Source organism: Gopherus evgoodei, chromosome 9, assembly GCF_007399415.2.
Source record: "Gopherus evgoodei ecotype Sinaloan lineage chromosome 9, rGopEvg1_v1.p, whole genome shotgun sequence".
Classification (NCBI taxonomy): domain Eukaryota; kingdom Metazoa; phylum Chordata; order Testudines; family Testudinidae; genus Gopherus; species Gopherus evgoodei.
In genome coordinates this window covers 37,850,004-37,868,730 of record NC_044330.1, presented here as the reverse complement: position 1 = coordinate 37,868,730, position 18,727 = coordinate 37,850,004, and the positions used below count along the sequence as shown (strand labels likewise).

The window sequence follows — 18,727 nt, the reverse complement described above, 5'->3', positions numbered from 1 at the left end:
GCTGGACGTCAAGCTGCTGTTGAATTTTTATTCAACATGTCATCCCATGCCCCACACACTGCACTCCACCCAAGCCCCTCAGTTATATAGGTTATCTGTCACAAATGTGTCTTATTTGGAGAAAGTGACATGGTTCCCCTACAATCATCCACAACCTGTGGCAAGATCCAGAAATTATGCTTTATGGAAGCAGGGGTTGTTTTCCCTCATTTAACAGAACAGATGTGAACCATTCATAACACTGTTCCCAAAAAGTCCACATGCTCCTTCCATTTGGGCACTGCTGTTTTAAAAAAAAACAAAACAAAAAAAAACACAACAACCCACCACCGTTGTTTTTTCCACAGCTTTTAGAAAGTTCAGATCATTTTACCTGCTGCTTTTTATGCAGCTTCATCACACTCACCAAAACAGTTTGAAGAATTTCCAAGTGCAGCTTTCAGATGCACTAATTCAAGCCTCTCACTTTTAATCAAAGCCCTTCAATTATCTTTGTTCTCAGCTGACAGAAGGGTGAACTGCAGTAATCATGGCAACTGAAAACATTCACTACAGATTTTGCAAGCATATAGCCTTTGTTTCCTCTCAGGTCTCTTGTTCATGTCACTGTTCTTGAAAACAGTACAATGATGGCATAACATTATCTGACTAGCAACAAGCTGGCAATTTCTTGAGAATGTGGTGCATATAGTATCTGTTAAAGACTCAGACTGAGGCCATGTCTACATCTAAAATTTTGCAGCGCTGGTTGTTTGTATGAGTACAGCTGTATAGGGCCAGCGCTGCAGAGTGGCCACACTTACAGCAACCAGTGCTGCAAGTGGTGTTAGATGTGGCCACACTGCAGCGCTGTTGGGCGGCTTCAAGGGGGGTTCGGGGAACGCGAGAGCAAACCGGGAAAGGAGACCAGCTTTGCCGCGGTTTGCTCTCGCGTTCCCGGAACCACCCAGCAAACCGTAGGGAAGGAGACCTGCTTGTTCGGGGAACGCGAGAGCAAACCGGGAAAGGAGACCAGCTTCGCCGCGGTTTGCTCTCGCGTTCCCGGAACCACCCAGCAAACCTCAGGGAAGGAGACCTGCTTGCTCGGGGTTCGGGGAACGCGAGAGCAAGCTGGGGAAGGAGACCAGTTTGATTACCAGAGGCTTCCTCAGGTATGCTGGGATACCTGCTTATTCCACGGAGGTCAAGAAAAGCGCTGGTAAGTGTCTATACTTGATTACCAGTGCTGGATCACCAGCGCTGGATCCTCTACACCCGAGACAAAACGGGAGTACGGCCAGCGCTGCAAACAGGGAGTTGCAGCGCTGGTGGTGCCCTGCAGATGTGTACACCTCCTAAGTTGCAGCGCTGTAACTCCCTCACCAGCGCTGCAACTTTCTGATGTAGACAAGCCCTCAGACTCTAGGACTGGAAGGGACCTCGAGAGGTCATCGAGTCCAGTCCCCTGCCCTCATGGCAGGACCAAATACTGTCTAGACCATCCCTGATAGACATTTATCTAACCTACTCTTAAATATCTCCAGCGATGGAGATTCCACAACTTCCCTAGGCAATCTATTCCAGTGTTTAACTACCCTGACAGTTAGGAACTTTTTCCTAATGTCCAACCTAAATCTCCCTTGCTGCAGTTTAAGCCCATTGCTTCTTGTTCTATCATTGGAGGCTAAGGTGAACAAGTTTTCTCCCTCCTCCTGATGACACCCTTTTAGATACCTGAAAACTGCTATCATGTCCCCTCTCAGTCTTCTCTTTTCCAAACTAAACAAACCCAATTCCTTCAGCCTTCCTTCATAGGTCATGTTCTCAAGACCTTTAATCATTCTTGTTGCTCTTCTCTGGACCCTCTCCAATTTCTCCACATCTTTCTTGAAATGCGGTGCCCAGAACTGGACACAATACTCCAGTTAAGGCCTAACCAGCGCAGAGTAAAGCGGAAGAATGACTTCTCGTGTCTTGTTTACAACACACCTGTTAATGCATCCCAGAATCACGTTTGCTTTTTTTGCAACAGTATTACACTGCTGACTCATATTAAGCTTGTGGTCCACTATGACCCCTAGATCTCTTTCTGCCATACTCCTTCCTAGACACACTGTCTCTTCCCATTCTGTATGTGTGAAACTGATTGTTCCTTCCTAAGTGGAGCACTTTGCATTTATCTTTATTGAACTTCATCCTGTTTACCTCAGACCATTTCTCCAACTTGTCCAGATCATTTTGAATTTTGACCCTGTCCTCCAAAGCAGTTGCAATCCCTCCCAGTTTGGTATCGTCCGCAAACTTAATAAGCGTACTTTCTATGCCAACATCTAAATCGTTGATGAAGATATTGAACAGAACTGGTCCCAAAACAGACCCCTGCGGAACCCCACTTGTTATACCTTTCCAGCAGGATTGGGAGTCATTAACAACTACTCTCTGAGATGAGAGATATAGTTCCTCTCATTGTCTCCAGCTACATGGCCTTCAAACTGCAAAGGTCAGCCAAACAAAATCTTAGAAAGTTTCTTTTCATTTTGATTTAAAAGAAAATCCAGATGAGAATTAAACCACCAATATCAGGTTTGCATTTTGCAATCATTCAAGACTGATGAGACTATTATTGCTCCAGTCCCTCTGTTAGTACTGTAAATGGATGTTATGAAGCATAGCAAATTTTGAAGAGACCCTTGTCAGCAATGACTAATTATACAGCCAACACAGATTTCTCCACTTCTCCTTTCTTTGCCTCTTAGATGTCTGCAGCTGCAGTGCTCTTCCTGAAGAGAGTGAACTTCTTGGTAGTTGATGTCAAAACAAGGAGAGACTAGAATGAAGTGCTCCTATAGCAAATAATGATCTTTCCACACATCCCTCTTATGTACACTATTCATGTCAAGAGTTATACAACATTAGAGTCAAAAGTCACTCATGAACCCCAGCTCTTTCATTCTCAATCCCATTTTATTTAACAAATGGTCCAGTGCTCAATACACAGAACTAGAACTCCAGGGAATTTGGTTCCTGCTTACCCTTCCAGACTTTTGTAACTACAGATAGCATCACTCAACTTTTCTGTAACCTCAGATTCCCTTATGAAACACAGAGGTAATACAGACCTATTATACATGGATGTTGTGAGGCTAACTTTACAGATCCATTAATGTGGATACTACAGAAGTGTAAAATATTAAGTTACACTGTTTATTTCAATCAATCAATGATTAAAAGGATACTCTTCTGGGATATAACAAAGTGAAAAGTGGCTAAGCTGAAGTAGTAGTCCCTCCAGGCTAGAGATATTACAAATCATAGCTACATCCAAATGTGAATTTCAGTTTGTACTCATTGTGTGGTATATGAGAATGCATGAAAAGGTTCATTTAAAAACAAAGTATTTTTCAAAAGCTGTTACAGACCATATTTATTGTGTCCTCAAGATTTGATCAATGGGAGTTTCTCACTTGGTGTTTCATTGGTTGAACATTTTGTCACTTGAGATAACCTTCTGAAGGCATTAAGACCAAGGAAAAGTTCTGAAATTCTGTAGAACTCCATCAATGTATGCAGTTCAGCTAAAACTCCAACTTATTTTTTAAACCCCTCTTTGAATAATTAGGTCTACTATTTAGGAAAAATAAAAAACACACAACTTGAATGCAAGTTTGCATTTGTGCCATTAGCAAGTCTTAGCATGCAAATATTGGCACAATCACAAATACCATCCTCTAATTTAAAAGAAGTGGCACTTCATGACTTTTGTTTTAAATACTAAAGAATTCTGATGGCTAACAAAGATTTCAAGGCAGGCACAATTTTCTGTCAGACCGAACAACTTAAATCTCCAGCAAACTGAATGGAACACTACCATGAACATGTTTCCAAAACAGTATTAAAAAGATAGGTTTCAGAGTAGCAGCTGTGTTAGTCTGTATCCACAAAAAGTACAGGAGTACATGTGGCACCTTAGAGACCAACAAATTTATTTGAGCATAAGCTTTCATAGGCTACAGCCCACTTCTTCGGAGGCATAGATCTAATTCAACCAGTGGCACACAAGCTGATTTTTCACTGGCACTCACACTGACCGGGTCCTGGCCACCTTTGGCATGCGTGCCATAGGTTGCCTACTCCTGGTCTGAACTATTGCCCCAGGGCCAAATCCTGGTCCCAACCAAGCCACTGAAAAGTGTGCCAATGAATTCTAATGGTCCCAGAGCTGGTCCCTTGTATTTACATACAAAACTATAAGAGAACTGCAAGACTACTTTGCAAATATATTTAGTGTAAATACAAAAGCTCAGACAAATGCTTACAGACACAAGAACTAGCAAGAGATTGTTGAGTACTTTTCAATTCCCTTGGAAACTTGCATATTACAAATAGTTTTCTTTGCTCAGGATTTATCAGTCTTGTGGTAAAGCCACAGACGCTTGGATAAAGAGATAAAGATGATCCAACTGCACTGCTAGTTTCAGGGTTGGATTCTGTTCTCATTTGCATCAACACAAGTTAGGTTACACTATGATCTACAGAGTAACCCAAAGTAGCACTCAACCTCCTCCATCTGCTGAAAAACTGATTTGAAACGGATCATCATAACAAATATTCCCTTATTCCCCACAGGAACAGAATACTAGGGAACTCTTCTCTTTCTGCACCCAAGTTCCTGAGCCTAGCAGTAACTCAAAGATTGCACTATAGCACATAAGGATGGGATTCACCCATATTAGTGAGATCTGCATTGAGGGTCTTTTGCCTACCTCCACAACCATTCACAATTCATAGACTCTAGGACTGGAAGGGACCTCAAGAGGTCATTGAGTCCAGTCCCCTGCCCTCATGGCAGGACCAAGTACTGTCTAGACCATGCCTGATAGACATTTATCTAACCTACTCTTAAATATCTCCAGAGATGGAGATTCCACAACCTCCCTAGGCAATTTATTCCAGTGTTTAACCACCCTGACAGTTAGGAACTTTTTCCTAATGTCCAACCTAAATCTCCCTTGCTGCAGTTTAAGCCCATTGCTTCTTGTTCTACCATTGGAGGCCAAGGTGAACAAGTTTTCTCCCTCCTCCTGATGACACCCTTTTAGATACCTGAAAACTGCTATCAGGTCCCCTCTCAGTCTTCTCTTTTCCAAACTAAACAAACCCAATTCCTTCAGCCTTCCTCCATAGGTCATGATCTCAAGACCTTTAATCATTCTTGTTGCTCTTCTCTGGACCCTCTCCAATTTCTCCACATCTTTCTTGAAATGCGGTGCCCAAAGGGGACACAATACTCTAGTTGAGGCCTAACCAGAGCAGAGTAGAGCGGAAGAATGACTTCTCGTGTTTTGCTCACAACACACCTGTTAATGCATCCCAGAATCACATTTGCTTTTTTTCGCAACAGTATCACACTGTTGACTCATATTTAGCTTGTGGCCCACTATGACTTCTAGATCTCTTTCTGCCATACTCCTTCCTAGACAGTCTCTTTCCATTCTGTATGTGTAAAACAGATTGTTCTTTCCTAAGTGGAGCACTTCTCATTTATCTTTATTGAGCTTCATCCGGTTTACCTCAGACCATTTCTCCAATTTGTCCAGATCATTTTGAATTTTGACCCTGTCCTCCAAAGCAGTTGCAATCCCTCCCAGTTTGGTATCTTCTGCAAACTTAATAAGCATACTTTCTATGCCAACATCTAAGTTGTTGATGAAGATATTGAACAGAGCCAGTCCCAGAACAGACCCCTGCGGAGCCCCACTTGTTCTACCTTTCCAGCTGGATTGGGAGCCATTAATAATTACTCTCTAGTATTGTTATCCAGCCAGTTATGCACCCACCTTATAGTAGCCCCATCTAAATTGTATTCGCCTAGTTTATCGATAAAGGTATCACGCGAGATCGTATCAATGCCTTACTAAAGTCTAGGTATACCACATCCACCGCTTCTCCCTTATCCACAAGACTCATTATCCTATCAAGGAAAGCTATCAGATTGGTTTGACACGATTTGTTCTTTACAAATCCATGCTGGCTATTCCCTATCATCTTACCACCTTCCAAGAGTTTGCAGATGTTTTCTTTAAATTACTTGCTCCATTATCTTCCCTGGCACAGAAGTTAAACCAACTGGTCTGTAGTTTCCTGGGTTGTTTTTATTTCCCTTTTTATAGATGGGCACTATATTTGCCCTTTTCCAGTCTTCTGGAATCTCTCCCATCTCCCATGACTTTCCAAAGATAATAGCTAGGGGCTCAGATACCTCCTCTATTAACTCCTTGAGCATTCTAAGATGCATTTCATCAGGCCCTGGTGACTTGTAGGCATCTAACTTTTCTAAGTGATTTTTAATTTGCTCTTTTTTAATTTTATCTTCTAAACCTACCCCCTTCCCGTAAGCATTCACTATACTAGACATTCCTTCAGACTTCTCAGTGAAGACTGAAACAAAGAAGTCATTAAGCATCTCTGCCATTTCCAAGTTTCCTATTACTGTTTCTCCCTCCTCACTGAGCAGTGGGCCTACCCTGTCCTTGGTCTTCCTCTTGCTTCTAATGTATTGATAAAAAGTCTTCTTGTTTCCCTTTATTCCCACAGCTAGTTTGAGCTCATTTTGTGCCTTTGCCTTTCTAATCTTGCCCCTGCATTCCTGTGTTGTTTGCCTATATTCATCCTTTGTAATCTGACCTAGTTTCTCAATGTTGAGAAGTGATGTCCTGTAAGTTCCCAACCAAGGTTTAAAAAATAAAAGCCACACCCAAAATTTAATTTTATATTTTATTCCTTATTTAGGAAGTGTAAGCTGAACCCGCCAGTTTAAGGAGGTGGATCTGTGATGTAAAATAAGATACACAGTGAATCAATATACTGATATGTTTGACTCACCCATCACAGCTGTTACTGAAAAGCCTGTGGCAAATTTTCTGAAGAGAATGACCAAAGAAATACTGTCGCTGAAACAAAAGTTTAGCACTGAGAATCACAGTATGTTCAAGAAATCATCACTATTGGGAAGTTGCAACTTCCATAAAAATCAAAGTGTATTTAATAATTTTAGCCATAAGCAACCCCAAAGTTTAATCCTAAGCAGCTTTCTTCAGGCTGTTGCATTTAGAGCATTACTTGAAAAGCTAGTTCTGACAAGGCCATTGCCTCCATAACACAAGGAATACACACAACCACGGCACAACAAGATAATAATGAAACATATTATATATCCATATGAATATCTAAGCTATATTAGTTCACTTTTAAAACCTCTAGAATTTTAATATTTCAGCTACTCTAGAGTTACTAGTTTATGCCTTATGCCATTGTGAAAGGCTGGAGAGTCAGCATGATAAGCATTCAGAGCATGGGAGAGTGAGGACTCCTGAGTTCTGGTTCTGTCACTGACTCACTGTGACTTTGAGCAAGTTCCATAACAAATGTTTTTGGTCTCCGGGAGGGATGTTTCCTGTTAGTGATGTTGTATATCATAAGTGCCAGTACTCTTATGTGGGGGTTTTCATTTCAAGAAAAGACAAGAACACCAAACAATTAGTGAAGTCCTAATAGGAGCAATGATGGAACAATAATCAAATGCTCACTCTTCTAGGATCCCTACCATCCTCTCAGCAGAGGATTTTCAATAGCAAGATTCCACCATCCACACAAGGTCTGCAGAATTGGAATTAATTAGCAAACTAGACACCATTAAGTTAGACTTGAATAAAGACTGGGAGTGGATGGGTCATTACACAAAGTAAAACTATTTTCCCATGCTAATTTTCCCCCCTATTGTTACTCACACCTTCTTGTCAATGCCTGGAAATAGGCCATCCTGATTACTACAGAAGTTTTTTTCTTTCTGCTGATAATAGCTCACCTAAAAGTTCACCTTAATTAATTACCCTTGTTACACTTGGTATGGCAACACCCATTTTTTCATGTTGTGTGTGTGTGTGTATTTTATTTATATATTTTTTTCCTACTGTATCTTCTACTGCATGCATCCGATGAAGTGGGTTTTAGCCCACGAAAGCTTATGCTCAAATTTGTTAGTCTAAGGTGCCAAAAGTAATCCTCATTCTTTTTGAGGATACAGACTAACACAGCTAACACTCTGAAAGACTTTTGAAAGGTTGCCAATCCCTGTACTAGTTGATAGTAAAACTTGATACAGGTAACATTAACATCAAGTTGGCTATGCATTACACCACAATCTACTCAAGAGGCATGCTGCTTAAACTGGGAGGGATAGAATGTGACAATTGTTATCCCTGTTCTTTGGTGCCAGCAGACGTGAGAAGTTAATGTATGGAACAGCCACCTATGCTGTACAACTCTTATGTCCTAGAGTTCAAGCACTGTTCTGAAGTAAAAGCAGAAGAGCACGAAGTTTGAAGTCAAATAAACAGTTTGACACCACATTAAGCTGTGGCTCAAAGATACATGACAATCTTATATTCCCCCTATTCTCAAGAGAGCAAGCACTCTCTTACAAATAATCTAATGCAAGAAATGCTGAAATCTGGGATTCACAGAACCAAAACAGTAACTCCCTGGACTAATGAAACAGATTATAGGATTGTTCATAGACTCTCAGTTTTAAGCTACATACAGTTCCTTACCATCTTTGGTGTATCACTTTTTAAAAGACATTTTGAACTTTAAAAAAGGTGCAATGTTTAGGTATTAACTGGGGACACAGTATCTGAGCAAGCTTTAGTATAGGAGATTTATAGATGCAGCATATTATTGTAGGGAGAGCAGGCAGCAACTCCAGTACTTATCCTAACATCACCACAAAAAGTAGTTGAAAACTGTGTGTATGAAGTTCCACCACCACCACGTTTGAAACAGGCCTTTGATAGCTCTGGGGCTAGAGACAGAGGGCCATAAAATGCTGTTCAGGTTTCGCAGAGATAACATGTTGAAAAAAATCACTGTTTCCCTTATGTCCTTTGCATGGAAGCATATCAAAATAAATCAACACCATACTAATTCTGGCTCCACACTGCCACCAAAGCAGCAGCAGAAGAGACTATAGCACCAGAGCAGCTGTAGTGAGGGGGTTTGTGCGGGGGGGGGGGGGAGAGGGGAAGTTGAGCTGGCCAGGCTCCACCACAGATCCAGAATATGGCCCCAGTAGCCAATCTCCCTCCAAGGTACTACATGAGACATAAGATTTCCCCATCTCCATGGAACAGAGCTAAGGAAACTGCTCCAGGCTTGCTCTGATCACATCCCAACCCCAGTACATAGTGCCAGGGATCAGCTATGTGTCCATGGTAAAAATTCTGACGTCCGCGCAGGCACTCACCTTGGGCAGCTCCCCCTCCCTGCTGTTGCTGGTGCAGGCACAGCCAGGCACCTCTGCAGGCACGCTGCCTCCATCCCCGCTCCCTGAGAACTGACTCCCCAGCTCCAGGCCTCAGACAATGGAAGCTGCAGGGGTGGCACCTGCAGATGGAGGCAGCATGCCTGCAGAGCTGCCTGGCCATGAGGTCCTCCTAGTCACCTTTGCTGGTGGAGGAGTGGCCAGGCAGCTCTGCACACTGCCTCTGTCCCCACCCCCAACCACTGACTCCACAGCTCCCAACTCATTGGCCGAGAACCTCGGTGAATGAGAGTTGCGGGGCCAGCACCTGCTGAAAGGGCTGCGCACAGAGCAGCCTGGCCACGCCTTCATGTAGGAGCCAGAGACATGCTGCTGTTTCTGGTAAGCTCTGCATGGAGCCTACACCCCCACCCCTCAGACCCCAGCCCTGATCACCCTTCTGCCCTCCAAACCCCTTGGTCCCGGCCCAGAGCACCCTCCTACACCCCAAACCCCACATCCCTAGCCCGACCCAAGAACTCCTAAAGCCACGTTTAGCTGTCTATGGGTGGTATTTTCAAAGCTTTGGATAATTTGCATTTGCTTTCTGATCTGAGTCTTCAAGGTGCACATTTTTTAACTTTTCACCATGATCACAAGAGCTGAGCTAAAGATTAAACATGCCTAAGACTAAAACATTACTCTAAAAGGTTCAGAAAAGGGCAACTAAAATGATTAGGGATTTGGAGAGGGTCCCATATGAGGAAAGATTAAACAGGCTAGGACTCTTCAGCTTGGAAAAGAGGAGACTTGGAAAAGAGGAGACTAAGGGGGGGATATAATAGAGGTCTATAAAATCATGAGTGATGTGAAATAAGTGGATAAGTAAATAACTTTTCCTTATTCCCATAGAACAACAACAAGAACTAGGGGTCACCAAGGCTACGTCCAGACTACCCGCCGAATCGGCGGGTTAAAATCGATTGCTCGGGGATCGATATATCGCGTCTCATCTAGACACAATATATCAAACTCCGAGCGCGCTTATATCGATTCCGGAACTCCATCAACCCCAACGGAGTTCCGGAATTGACAGGGAGAGCCGCGAACATCGATCCCGCACGGTGAGGACGGGTGAGTAACCCGATCTTAGATATTCTACTTCAGCTACATTATTCACGTAGCTGAAGTTGCGTATCTAAGATTGATTTCCCCCCCGTAGTGTGGGCCAGCCCCAAGTGAAGTTAATAAGCAGCAGGTTTAAAACAAATAAAAGGAAGTTCTTCTTCACGCAGCACAGTCAACTTATGGAACTCCTTACCTGAGGAGGTTGTGAAGGCTAGGATTATAACAGCGTTTAAAAGAGAACTGGATAAATTCATGGTGGTTAAGTCCATAAATGGCTATTAGCCAGGATGGGTAAGGAATGGTGTCCCTAGCCTCTGTTTGTCAGAGGATGGAGATGGATGGCAGGAGAGAGATCACTTGATCACTGCCTGTTAGGTTCACTTCCTCTGGGGCACCTGGCATTGGCCACTGTTGGTGGCTAGATACTGGGCTAGATGGACCTCTCGTCTGACCCAGTACGGCCATTCTTATGTTCTTAATCTAAAGGTTCTAATCTACTTTGTCAAATGGAAGTGGGTTTCCCAACCACATCCCAAAAGGCAATTCTGTCTCTAGTCTGCACATGTTAATCAAAACAATAAGCAGACTACTTGTTTACAAGACTCTCTTATGTAGTCTTCAACTCCTTCCTCACAACAAAATACAAGTTGGAATCTGAATTCTTTCCAGAATTTAAAGAAGTTCTTGATAGGTTAATCAGAAAAAAAAAAGTTCATACTATCCCTCCGCAGAACAGAAAGTGAATATGGATTTTCTGTCTTCTCCCCTGAGAAATGCTGGGCACTCCTTTACTAGTGTTAAGTTACTAAGATGTCAGGAATCAGTTGTTACAATATACCTAGTTTATAGGGATTTCCTGGGCTTTGCTCACCGGTTCTACCAACAGGTACGCTTCCAAATACATATCATGCAGGGTTGTTTGTTGTTTTAAACTGAGTTAATGTTTATAACAAACAATGGTCCTTATCTGTAACTCTCCCCCACATCCTAGTCAAGAGCTGCTGCTTTGGTGTGAGGATATTTTTCAGTCTCATAATTACCCCTGCCCTTATCCAGTCCAGACTATAACTTCTCTAGAGCAGAAGACACTGAAATGTTTTGAACTGGAAAAAAAAAGCAGCTCCTATTTCTTCTGCTTCATTCCCATCTGCTGGAAAATTCCTTCCACTACCACCACTTCATAACAGCATCTTGCAGACAATCTTGATGGCTGAACCTCCCTTCCAGCCCAACAATCCTCAGTATGTCTGTTCTTCTCTTCCACTAGATAAGTGTTTTTCACTACAGATGATACTGATTTTTCCAAGTTTTGCTGCTGTCCCTCCCAATAACCATAGAAGCAATGTGATCTAGTGATTAAAAGAAAGCCTGATCTAATCCTAGCTCTGCCATAGGCTCTATATTAATTCAGGGAAGCCATCTAACCTTTCTATGTGCTTCCATTTATCCATCTGTAAAAGACATAATTATATCTGCCTACCTCAGGGCTGGTCCACACTACAGGGGGGAAATCGATCTTAGATACGCAACTTCAGCTACGTGAATAACATAGCTGAAGTCGAATATCTAAGATCGGATTACTCACCCGTCCACACCACGCGGGATTGATGTTCGTGGCTCTCCCTTTCGTTCCGGAATTCCGTTGGGGTTGATGGAGTTCCGGAATCGATATAAGCGCACTCGGGGATCGATATATCGCGTCTAGATTAGACGCGATATATCGATCCCCGAGCAATCGATTTTAACCCGCCGATACGGCGGGTAGTCTGGACGTAGCCTCAGAAGAGAATTGGGAGGCTTAATTTATCTTCAAAGTGCATCAAGAGCCTCAAAACAAGTTGTATGAAGTATTTGTTAGTACTAATATTTAGAAGTTCATCTCACTTGTAACCAACCCCAAATGGCAGTATCTAGCCAACTTGCTCAGTTTCACAATTCACCACTCCCAGTGTAACAAGTGGTTCGTTTTCCCTCGTCAGTGTTGCAATCCATTGTTTCTTTATGGCTAGTGGCAAGAATCACTATTTTGTGCCTTCTGGCCAAATTCATGCCTTAAAGAGAGAGTTTGCCTCTTTACACTCTGCCCCTCAATCCTGCATCTCTCACATCCAGCGGGACTCACCTAACACTGCTACCTTTTGCCAATCCCAGGACCAAGTTCAAAATAATAGAGCCAAATTCGACTCCTGTTTACAGAAGTTACTCTCAGTGCTAGAGAAGTCTGAGCCATGTTACTCTGACTTCACACCAGTGTACCGGCGACCAGAATTGGACTCTCTGGTGGTGTTTAAATAAGGTGCCTGCACCTCTTCCTCAGAGCAGCATTCAGCCTTTGACAAAAGCACTTCTCGGGTCTGAGGTGTCTAACGGATTTTCCCAGTAATCAGCACTTGCACCTGATTCAATAGCACAGGCTAGGGAAGCCCAGGGCTTACTGACGGGCACTGGCGCATTACTCTGCCCTCAGTGTACTTCTTCCCCCCACGACCCACGAGCTTTCTTCTTCTTCTCCAGCGCAGCCCAAGCCCCAGCACTTCACTGCCGGAGCGAACACGCTTTTCCTGCGGACCCCTCCCCGCCCCCTCCCCGCCCCGACCTGTCTGGGGAAGGCAGGCGGCACCTCAGGGCGGGCTCTGACCCACAGCGCTGCCACCTGGAACGGCAACGGCCCCCGCACCCGGCAGGGCGCTGCTGGAGCCGCGGAGGGGTCGGAGCCCGAGCCAGGCAAGCAGGGAGCCCCCCCACCAAAGATACCTGCGGAGCTGGAAGGGACCCCGAGAGGTCAGCGACCCCAGCCCCCGCCTTCACTAGCGGGACCAAGCGCTGATTTTGCCCCAGGTCCCTGGGAGCCCCCCTCAATGGCTCACACCCCTGGGTTTAGCCGGCCAACGCGCAAACGACTCAGCGATCCCCTCCAGGGGGCACCGCGAGGGGCGGGCTGCTGGGGGGGAGGCAGGGAGGGAAGCCCCCCTCCCCCCGCGAGGGCTGAGACCCAGCGACCTGCAGCCTCCGCCGCCTGCCAGGCCGGGGCAGGGAGCCGAGGGGGCTTCCCCGGAGAGATCCGGAGCCTTGAGCCGGGGGGCCCGCCCGGGGATGGGGGAGGCTCTGCCCGTGCCCAGGGAGCGGGCGGCCCGGCGCCCACCTGTCCTCGCTGGCTGTGATGAGCCCGTCCTCCTTGGGGATGAGAAGGGCGGCGCTCACCGCGTCCTGGTGCCCCTCGACCTTGCTGAGCAGGACGGGCCGGCTGCTCTGCGGCCTGGCGTGGATCTCGGCCGCCATCTCGCTGCGGAGCCTCCGCCGGGGGCGGCCCCTCCGCTGAGTGACGGGCAGAGGTGAGAGCCCTGTTCGGCGGAGTGGGGGATAAGAGGCGATGGGCGCCCGTAATATCAGGTGTAGCGGCTCCACAGGAAGGACAGGGCTCCGGAGGATCCCGTAATATCACGAGTAGTGACGCCTCAGGAAGGAGCGGAGCGCCCCGGTTATTAGACTAGTGGCGCAGACCGGAAGGCCCCAGTGCCAGGCAGAGGCTCCCGTATACTCTGAAGTAGAGGAGCCTCTAAAATGTCCTGACGCCGAGGATGGGCTGCGTAGTCTCCAGAGAAGCAGGGCCTCTAAAAGACCCAGGGCAGCACGCACTGCAACCTGATGGAGTTTTTCTTACAAATAGCTCTGCACCTCTTCTGGGAAGACTAGGGGTCGTATTTCATAGAAAAGCAGGGAAATTACTTTGGGGGGTTACGTGTGTATAAGGGTGAAGTCACTGCCTGGGTGATCCAGGCAACTTGAGATGCCAGTGGTGCTGGCACAGGGCCCTGAGCATCAGCTTACCACAGGAGCCCAATGGCAGCAGCGGTGAAGGACCGTGAGCAGGGTTGCCAGCCCTCCAGGATTGTCCTGGAGTCACCAAGAACTAAGGATTAATCTTTAAATCAAGATAATGTCATGTGACAAAACCTCCAGGAATTCATCTAGCCAAAACTGGCAACCCCAACTGTGAGCAGCCAACCCAGCCCAATCTAGTGTTTTCCCCATAGGGCTGGGAGCTGTCCAGAGGTCTCCCAGCAGGGTTTGTTGCTCTCCAGGGAGGGTCTCCCAGCAGGTGTCATAACTATAAAGGGAAGGGTTACAACCCTCCTGTGTATAATTCTATAAAATCCCTCCTGGCCAGAGGCACCAAAATCCTTTTACCTGTAAAGGGTTAAGAAGCTCAGGTAACCTGGCTGACATCTGACCCAAAGGATGAATAAGGGGACAAGATACTTTCAAATTTGGGTGGGTGGGGGAGGATTTTGTTTATGCTCTTTGTTTTGGTGTTGTTTGCTCTTGGGACTCAGAGGGACCAGACATCAGTCCATGTTCTCCAAATCTTTCTGCACACATCTCTGATATTTCAAACTTGTAAGTAACCGCCAGGCAAGGCGTGTTAGTTTTATCTTTGTTTTCTCAACTTGTAAATGTTCCTTTGCTAGAGGGAGGTTTATCCCTGTTTTGCTGTAACTTTGAACCTAAGACTAGAGGGGGTTCCTCTGGGCTCTTTGAATCTGATTACCCTGTACAGTTATTTTCCATCCTGATTTTACAGCGATGATTTTTACCTTTCTCTTTAATTAAAATTCTCCTTTTAAGAACCTGATTGATTTTTCATTGTTTTAAGATCCAAGGGTTTTGGATCTGTGTTCACCAGGACTAATTAGTGAAGATATACTCTCAAGCCTACCCAGAAAAAGGGGTGTAAGGACTTGGGGGGGCGGAGGGAGGAATTAGTCTCAAATCTGCCCAGGAAAGGGGGAGTTAGGGACTTGGGAAATATTTGGGGAAAGGCAGAGTTCCAAGTGGCTCTCCCCTAAGATTTGAAACATGCTTGGTGGTGGCATCTTACTGTTAATCTAAGCTGGGAAATAAGCTTAAGGAGTCTTTCATGCAGGTCCCCACATCTGTACCCTAAAGTTCAGAGTGGGGAGGGAACCTTGACAACAGGGCAGTACTTCTCGAGAGCCACACACACCCATCAGACACTGCCAGAATGAGAGCAAAAGTGGTAGGTGCCCCGGGAGCCCATCCATGTGCTGGCAGCTAGGCCCTTGTCCTTTGTTCTAAACACAGGCCTATCTCCTAAGATAAAGGAGAGCTCCCTTTACTGGCAGCAGTAGCAGATCTCTTATCTTCCCCCTTGATACCAGTTAGCTCTGTGTTCTTGGGGAACCAGGGCTTAGAATCCAGTCTGTCTGACTCATGAAAGACACCCCCCTCCCCCGCCACCTCTGCTTGAACCAAAACTGATCAAAGACTTGCAGAGAGCAATGAAGGGCGGATTGGAGACACTCCTAGACCCCTCCTGACAAGGGTGACAAGAACAAAGGCAAATCCCCATGCCTCATCTGCATCAAAGATGGGATAGGGAGTCATCTCCATTAGCATACAGAATGGAGAACTGAGGGCTGGTCCAGACTAGGACTAGAGTGGGGAAATCGATCTTAGATACGCAACTTCAGCTACGTGAATAACGTAGCTGAAGTTGAATATCTAAGATCGGATTACTCACCCGTCCAGAAGGCACGGGATCGATGTTCGCGGCTCTCCGTGTCGATTCCGGAACTCCGTTGGGGTTGATGGAGTTCCGGAATCGATATAAGCGCGCTCGGGGATCGATATATCGCATCTAGATTAGACGCGATATATCGATCCCCGAGCAATCGATTTTAACCTGCCGATACGGCGGGTAGTCTGGACATGGCCTGAGATTCCAACGGAAGAACTGCACTGAACTCTGGGACCAGAAAAGCTGGGAAGCACTGCATGATGGGGGTCTCTGCTCTAGATGTTAATGAACCTACACCTGCACACACCCAGCTCAGCAGTTCTCAGACCAATTCTAGTAATGAATCCTTGATTGATATCCATAATACTGAAGCTGCCTAATTGCATTGTGAGCTTCCTGAAAGAAACATCACCCATAGTTAGGAGTGATCAGCTCCTATTGTCTAGCCTAAATAAAACCCTTGAGTCATCAGTTTACCCATAAACAAATCTAGTATTCTCCCTTGAACTATTGTATTTTCCCTACAAAAAACCCTACTCATACTCCAGTAAGCATTCTGATACACAGACTCAAACTCTGAGGGATAGCTCAGTGGTTTGAGCATTGGCTTGCTTAAACCCAGGATTGTGAGTTCAATCCTTGAGGGGGCAACTTAGAGATCAGGGGCAAAAATTGGTCCTGCTATTGAAGGCAGGGGGCTGGGCTCGATGACCTCAAGGTCCCTTCTAGTTCTAGGAGATTGGTATATCTCCTATTATTATCTTTTTATTACTGGGATTGCATCTTCTCCAGACTGATCGTGCTGGGGGATCTGCCTGTCTCCAGCACTCAGGACCCTGAACTACCCCCAAGACTCTGAAACCCCAACCAATTCAAGCTTTGTAGAGCAGCAAGATGCTTCTCTCTCTCTCTGTTTTCCTTTCTACCTCAGGTATTAACCTTTAATAAGGTAACTGTTAGGTTGGGTTAGCTCTCCTTGAGTAGTTATCATTATTATTCAATAAATAACTTTTATGGTTCAGCTGGTTGCCTCTCTCTCTCTCTCTCTCTCAGCTTTATTCTGTTGCCTCAAGGGGAATAAGGCAACGCTACAGAAAGGAAAACTTTAGAAATGGTAGAAGGGAGATAGAAGGAAAGCCCCTTTTCCCAGAAGAACAGACTCAACTCCCTTCTGTATCTGTCACTGGTGGATTTAGCTTACAATAAGGATATCCCTCCCTCCCTGTGTGATATAATAAAAATGAAGAAAAGACTAGGTACTGTGGTGCAAACAAAGGTAAGTGTATTAAGGGTAAAGGTACAGAAAACTGGGAAAAATCGAGGAGAGGGAAATAAACATACAGTGATTCAGTAACTGGCTTTAGGAGCTTGAAGCTCAGAGCTACAAAACCCCCCTTGGTATTCAGAAGACAATAAAGAAACCCCAATACAGAAATCTTTCCTATGATTTAGGCACAGTGGACACAGCATACAGTTGTGAAGCCCAGGACCTGCTACTCTCCAGCTGATTTAGAGCCTTCGAGGAGGACTACTGAGGAGTCCCGACGACTGTTGGACTTTGTCTCAGGCAGGGAGACTCTCTGGGATGATGGACACTAGGAAGGCAGGACCGTCCACAGATAAGATGGATTCGATTAGCTGTGATGGGGATAGTGATGACAGGCCTCTCCTTCCTCAACCTCGCTGTGGGATTGGCACTCTACTCTAGCTCTGAAGCATCAGGAAGACCCAACCGTGGACGTACTGCCACTGGAATATACAGCCCTGTGCAGGCTCTGAGCAAGACTTTATATAATCTCTAAGGCGGGAAAAGCTGGTTCAGTCTGGTTTGAGCCAGAGGACTCCAGTGTCCAAGTTGTAAACAAGTTTGCTTACAAAGATGGAGTCCAAGGGTCATAGTTAATATACTCCATATTAAATTCTATTGAAGCCAGTGATTTACTTAACATTACTTCAAAAACATATTATTAAAATACCTAATTGAACATATTAAACAACACCAACATTTTTTTTATACCTAACAATTCTTTGGTGATTTTAGCTTCCCCATTTACTCTGCAACAACGCTTCTTTTACCTAAGCTAAAGATCCCTGTAGTGCCCAAAAGTATGGTGGGGTTTGCTCATCAAGTGGGTCACTGCCAGTACAATTGTGACATAAAAGTGGGTTAGGGATGTGCTGAACCTGTGACATATGAGGCTGGCAGCTTGGAAGTGCTGCTTGACCCAGCCTGCTCAGGCTAACTCTGTTCCGGTGCGGTACCTTTGGCATGTAAGGGTGGAAGCTTGAAAGTGCTGATTGACCCAGTCCACTCAGACTTGCTGCAGTAATGTGTTTGTGTGTTCATCCGGTGCTGGGGCTGAAGGCCCTAGGGAACCTAGGTCCTGCAGGATAGCTCCACTGGGAGGGACTTGCAGAAAGGAGGAGCAGAACTCCATATTTACACACAAGTGACAGAAGCAATACATTGATAGAATTACTGAAGTCCCCCCTGTCCCATCTCCCCCCTGAAGAGTAACTCTAATAAATGAGCATACCCCAAAGTAACGGGCAAATCTGGTAACACTGTGTGAGCCTGACGCCACTTACACATACGATCTGACACAGACACAAAGCCAACCTCCACCCCTTTAGCCTACCCATTCCATGCTGTCTCTAAATATTCAATAGCATGCCAGCTATTTTAGCCTCCTTTAAACATTTGTCTGTGTTCTGCATTATCAATGCTTCATCACCATGCAGAGTTTGCCTGGAGCTCTGAGGCCTTTCCATGCTTCCTCTCC

The 18,727-nt window shown here is 45.4% G+C and overlaps 1 protein-coding gene across 1 annotated transcript in view; it reads right to left on the bottom strand.

Moving 5' to 3' along the window:
• WDFY1 (WD repeat and FYVE domain containing 1) overlaps positions 1 to 13,921 on the bottom strand; it is a 50,562-nt gene extending 36,641 nt beyond the window's left edge. The window contains exon 1 of the mRNA XM_030575102.1: positions 13,548 to 13,921. Coding sequence (XP_030430962.1) covers positions 13,548 to 13,684 — 137 coding nt within the window. The 5' untranslated portion in view covers positions 13,685 to 13,921. The remainder of the gene's footprint in view (positions 1 to 13,547) is intronic.
• Positions 13,922 to 18,727: the final 4,806 nt, after the last annotated feature.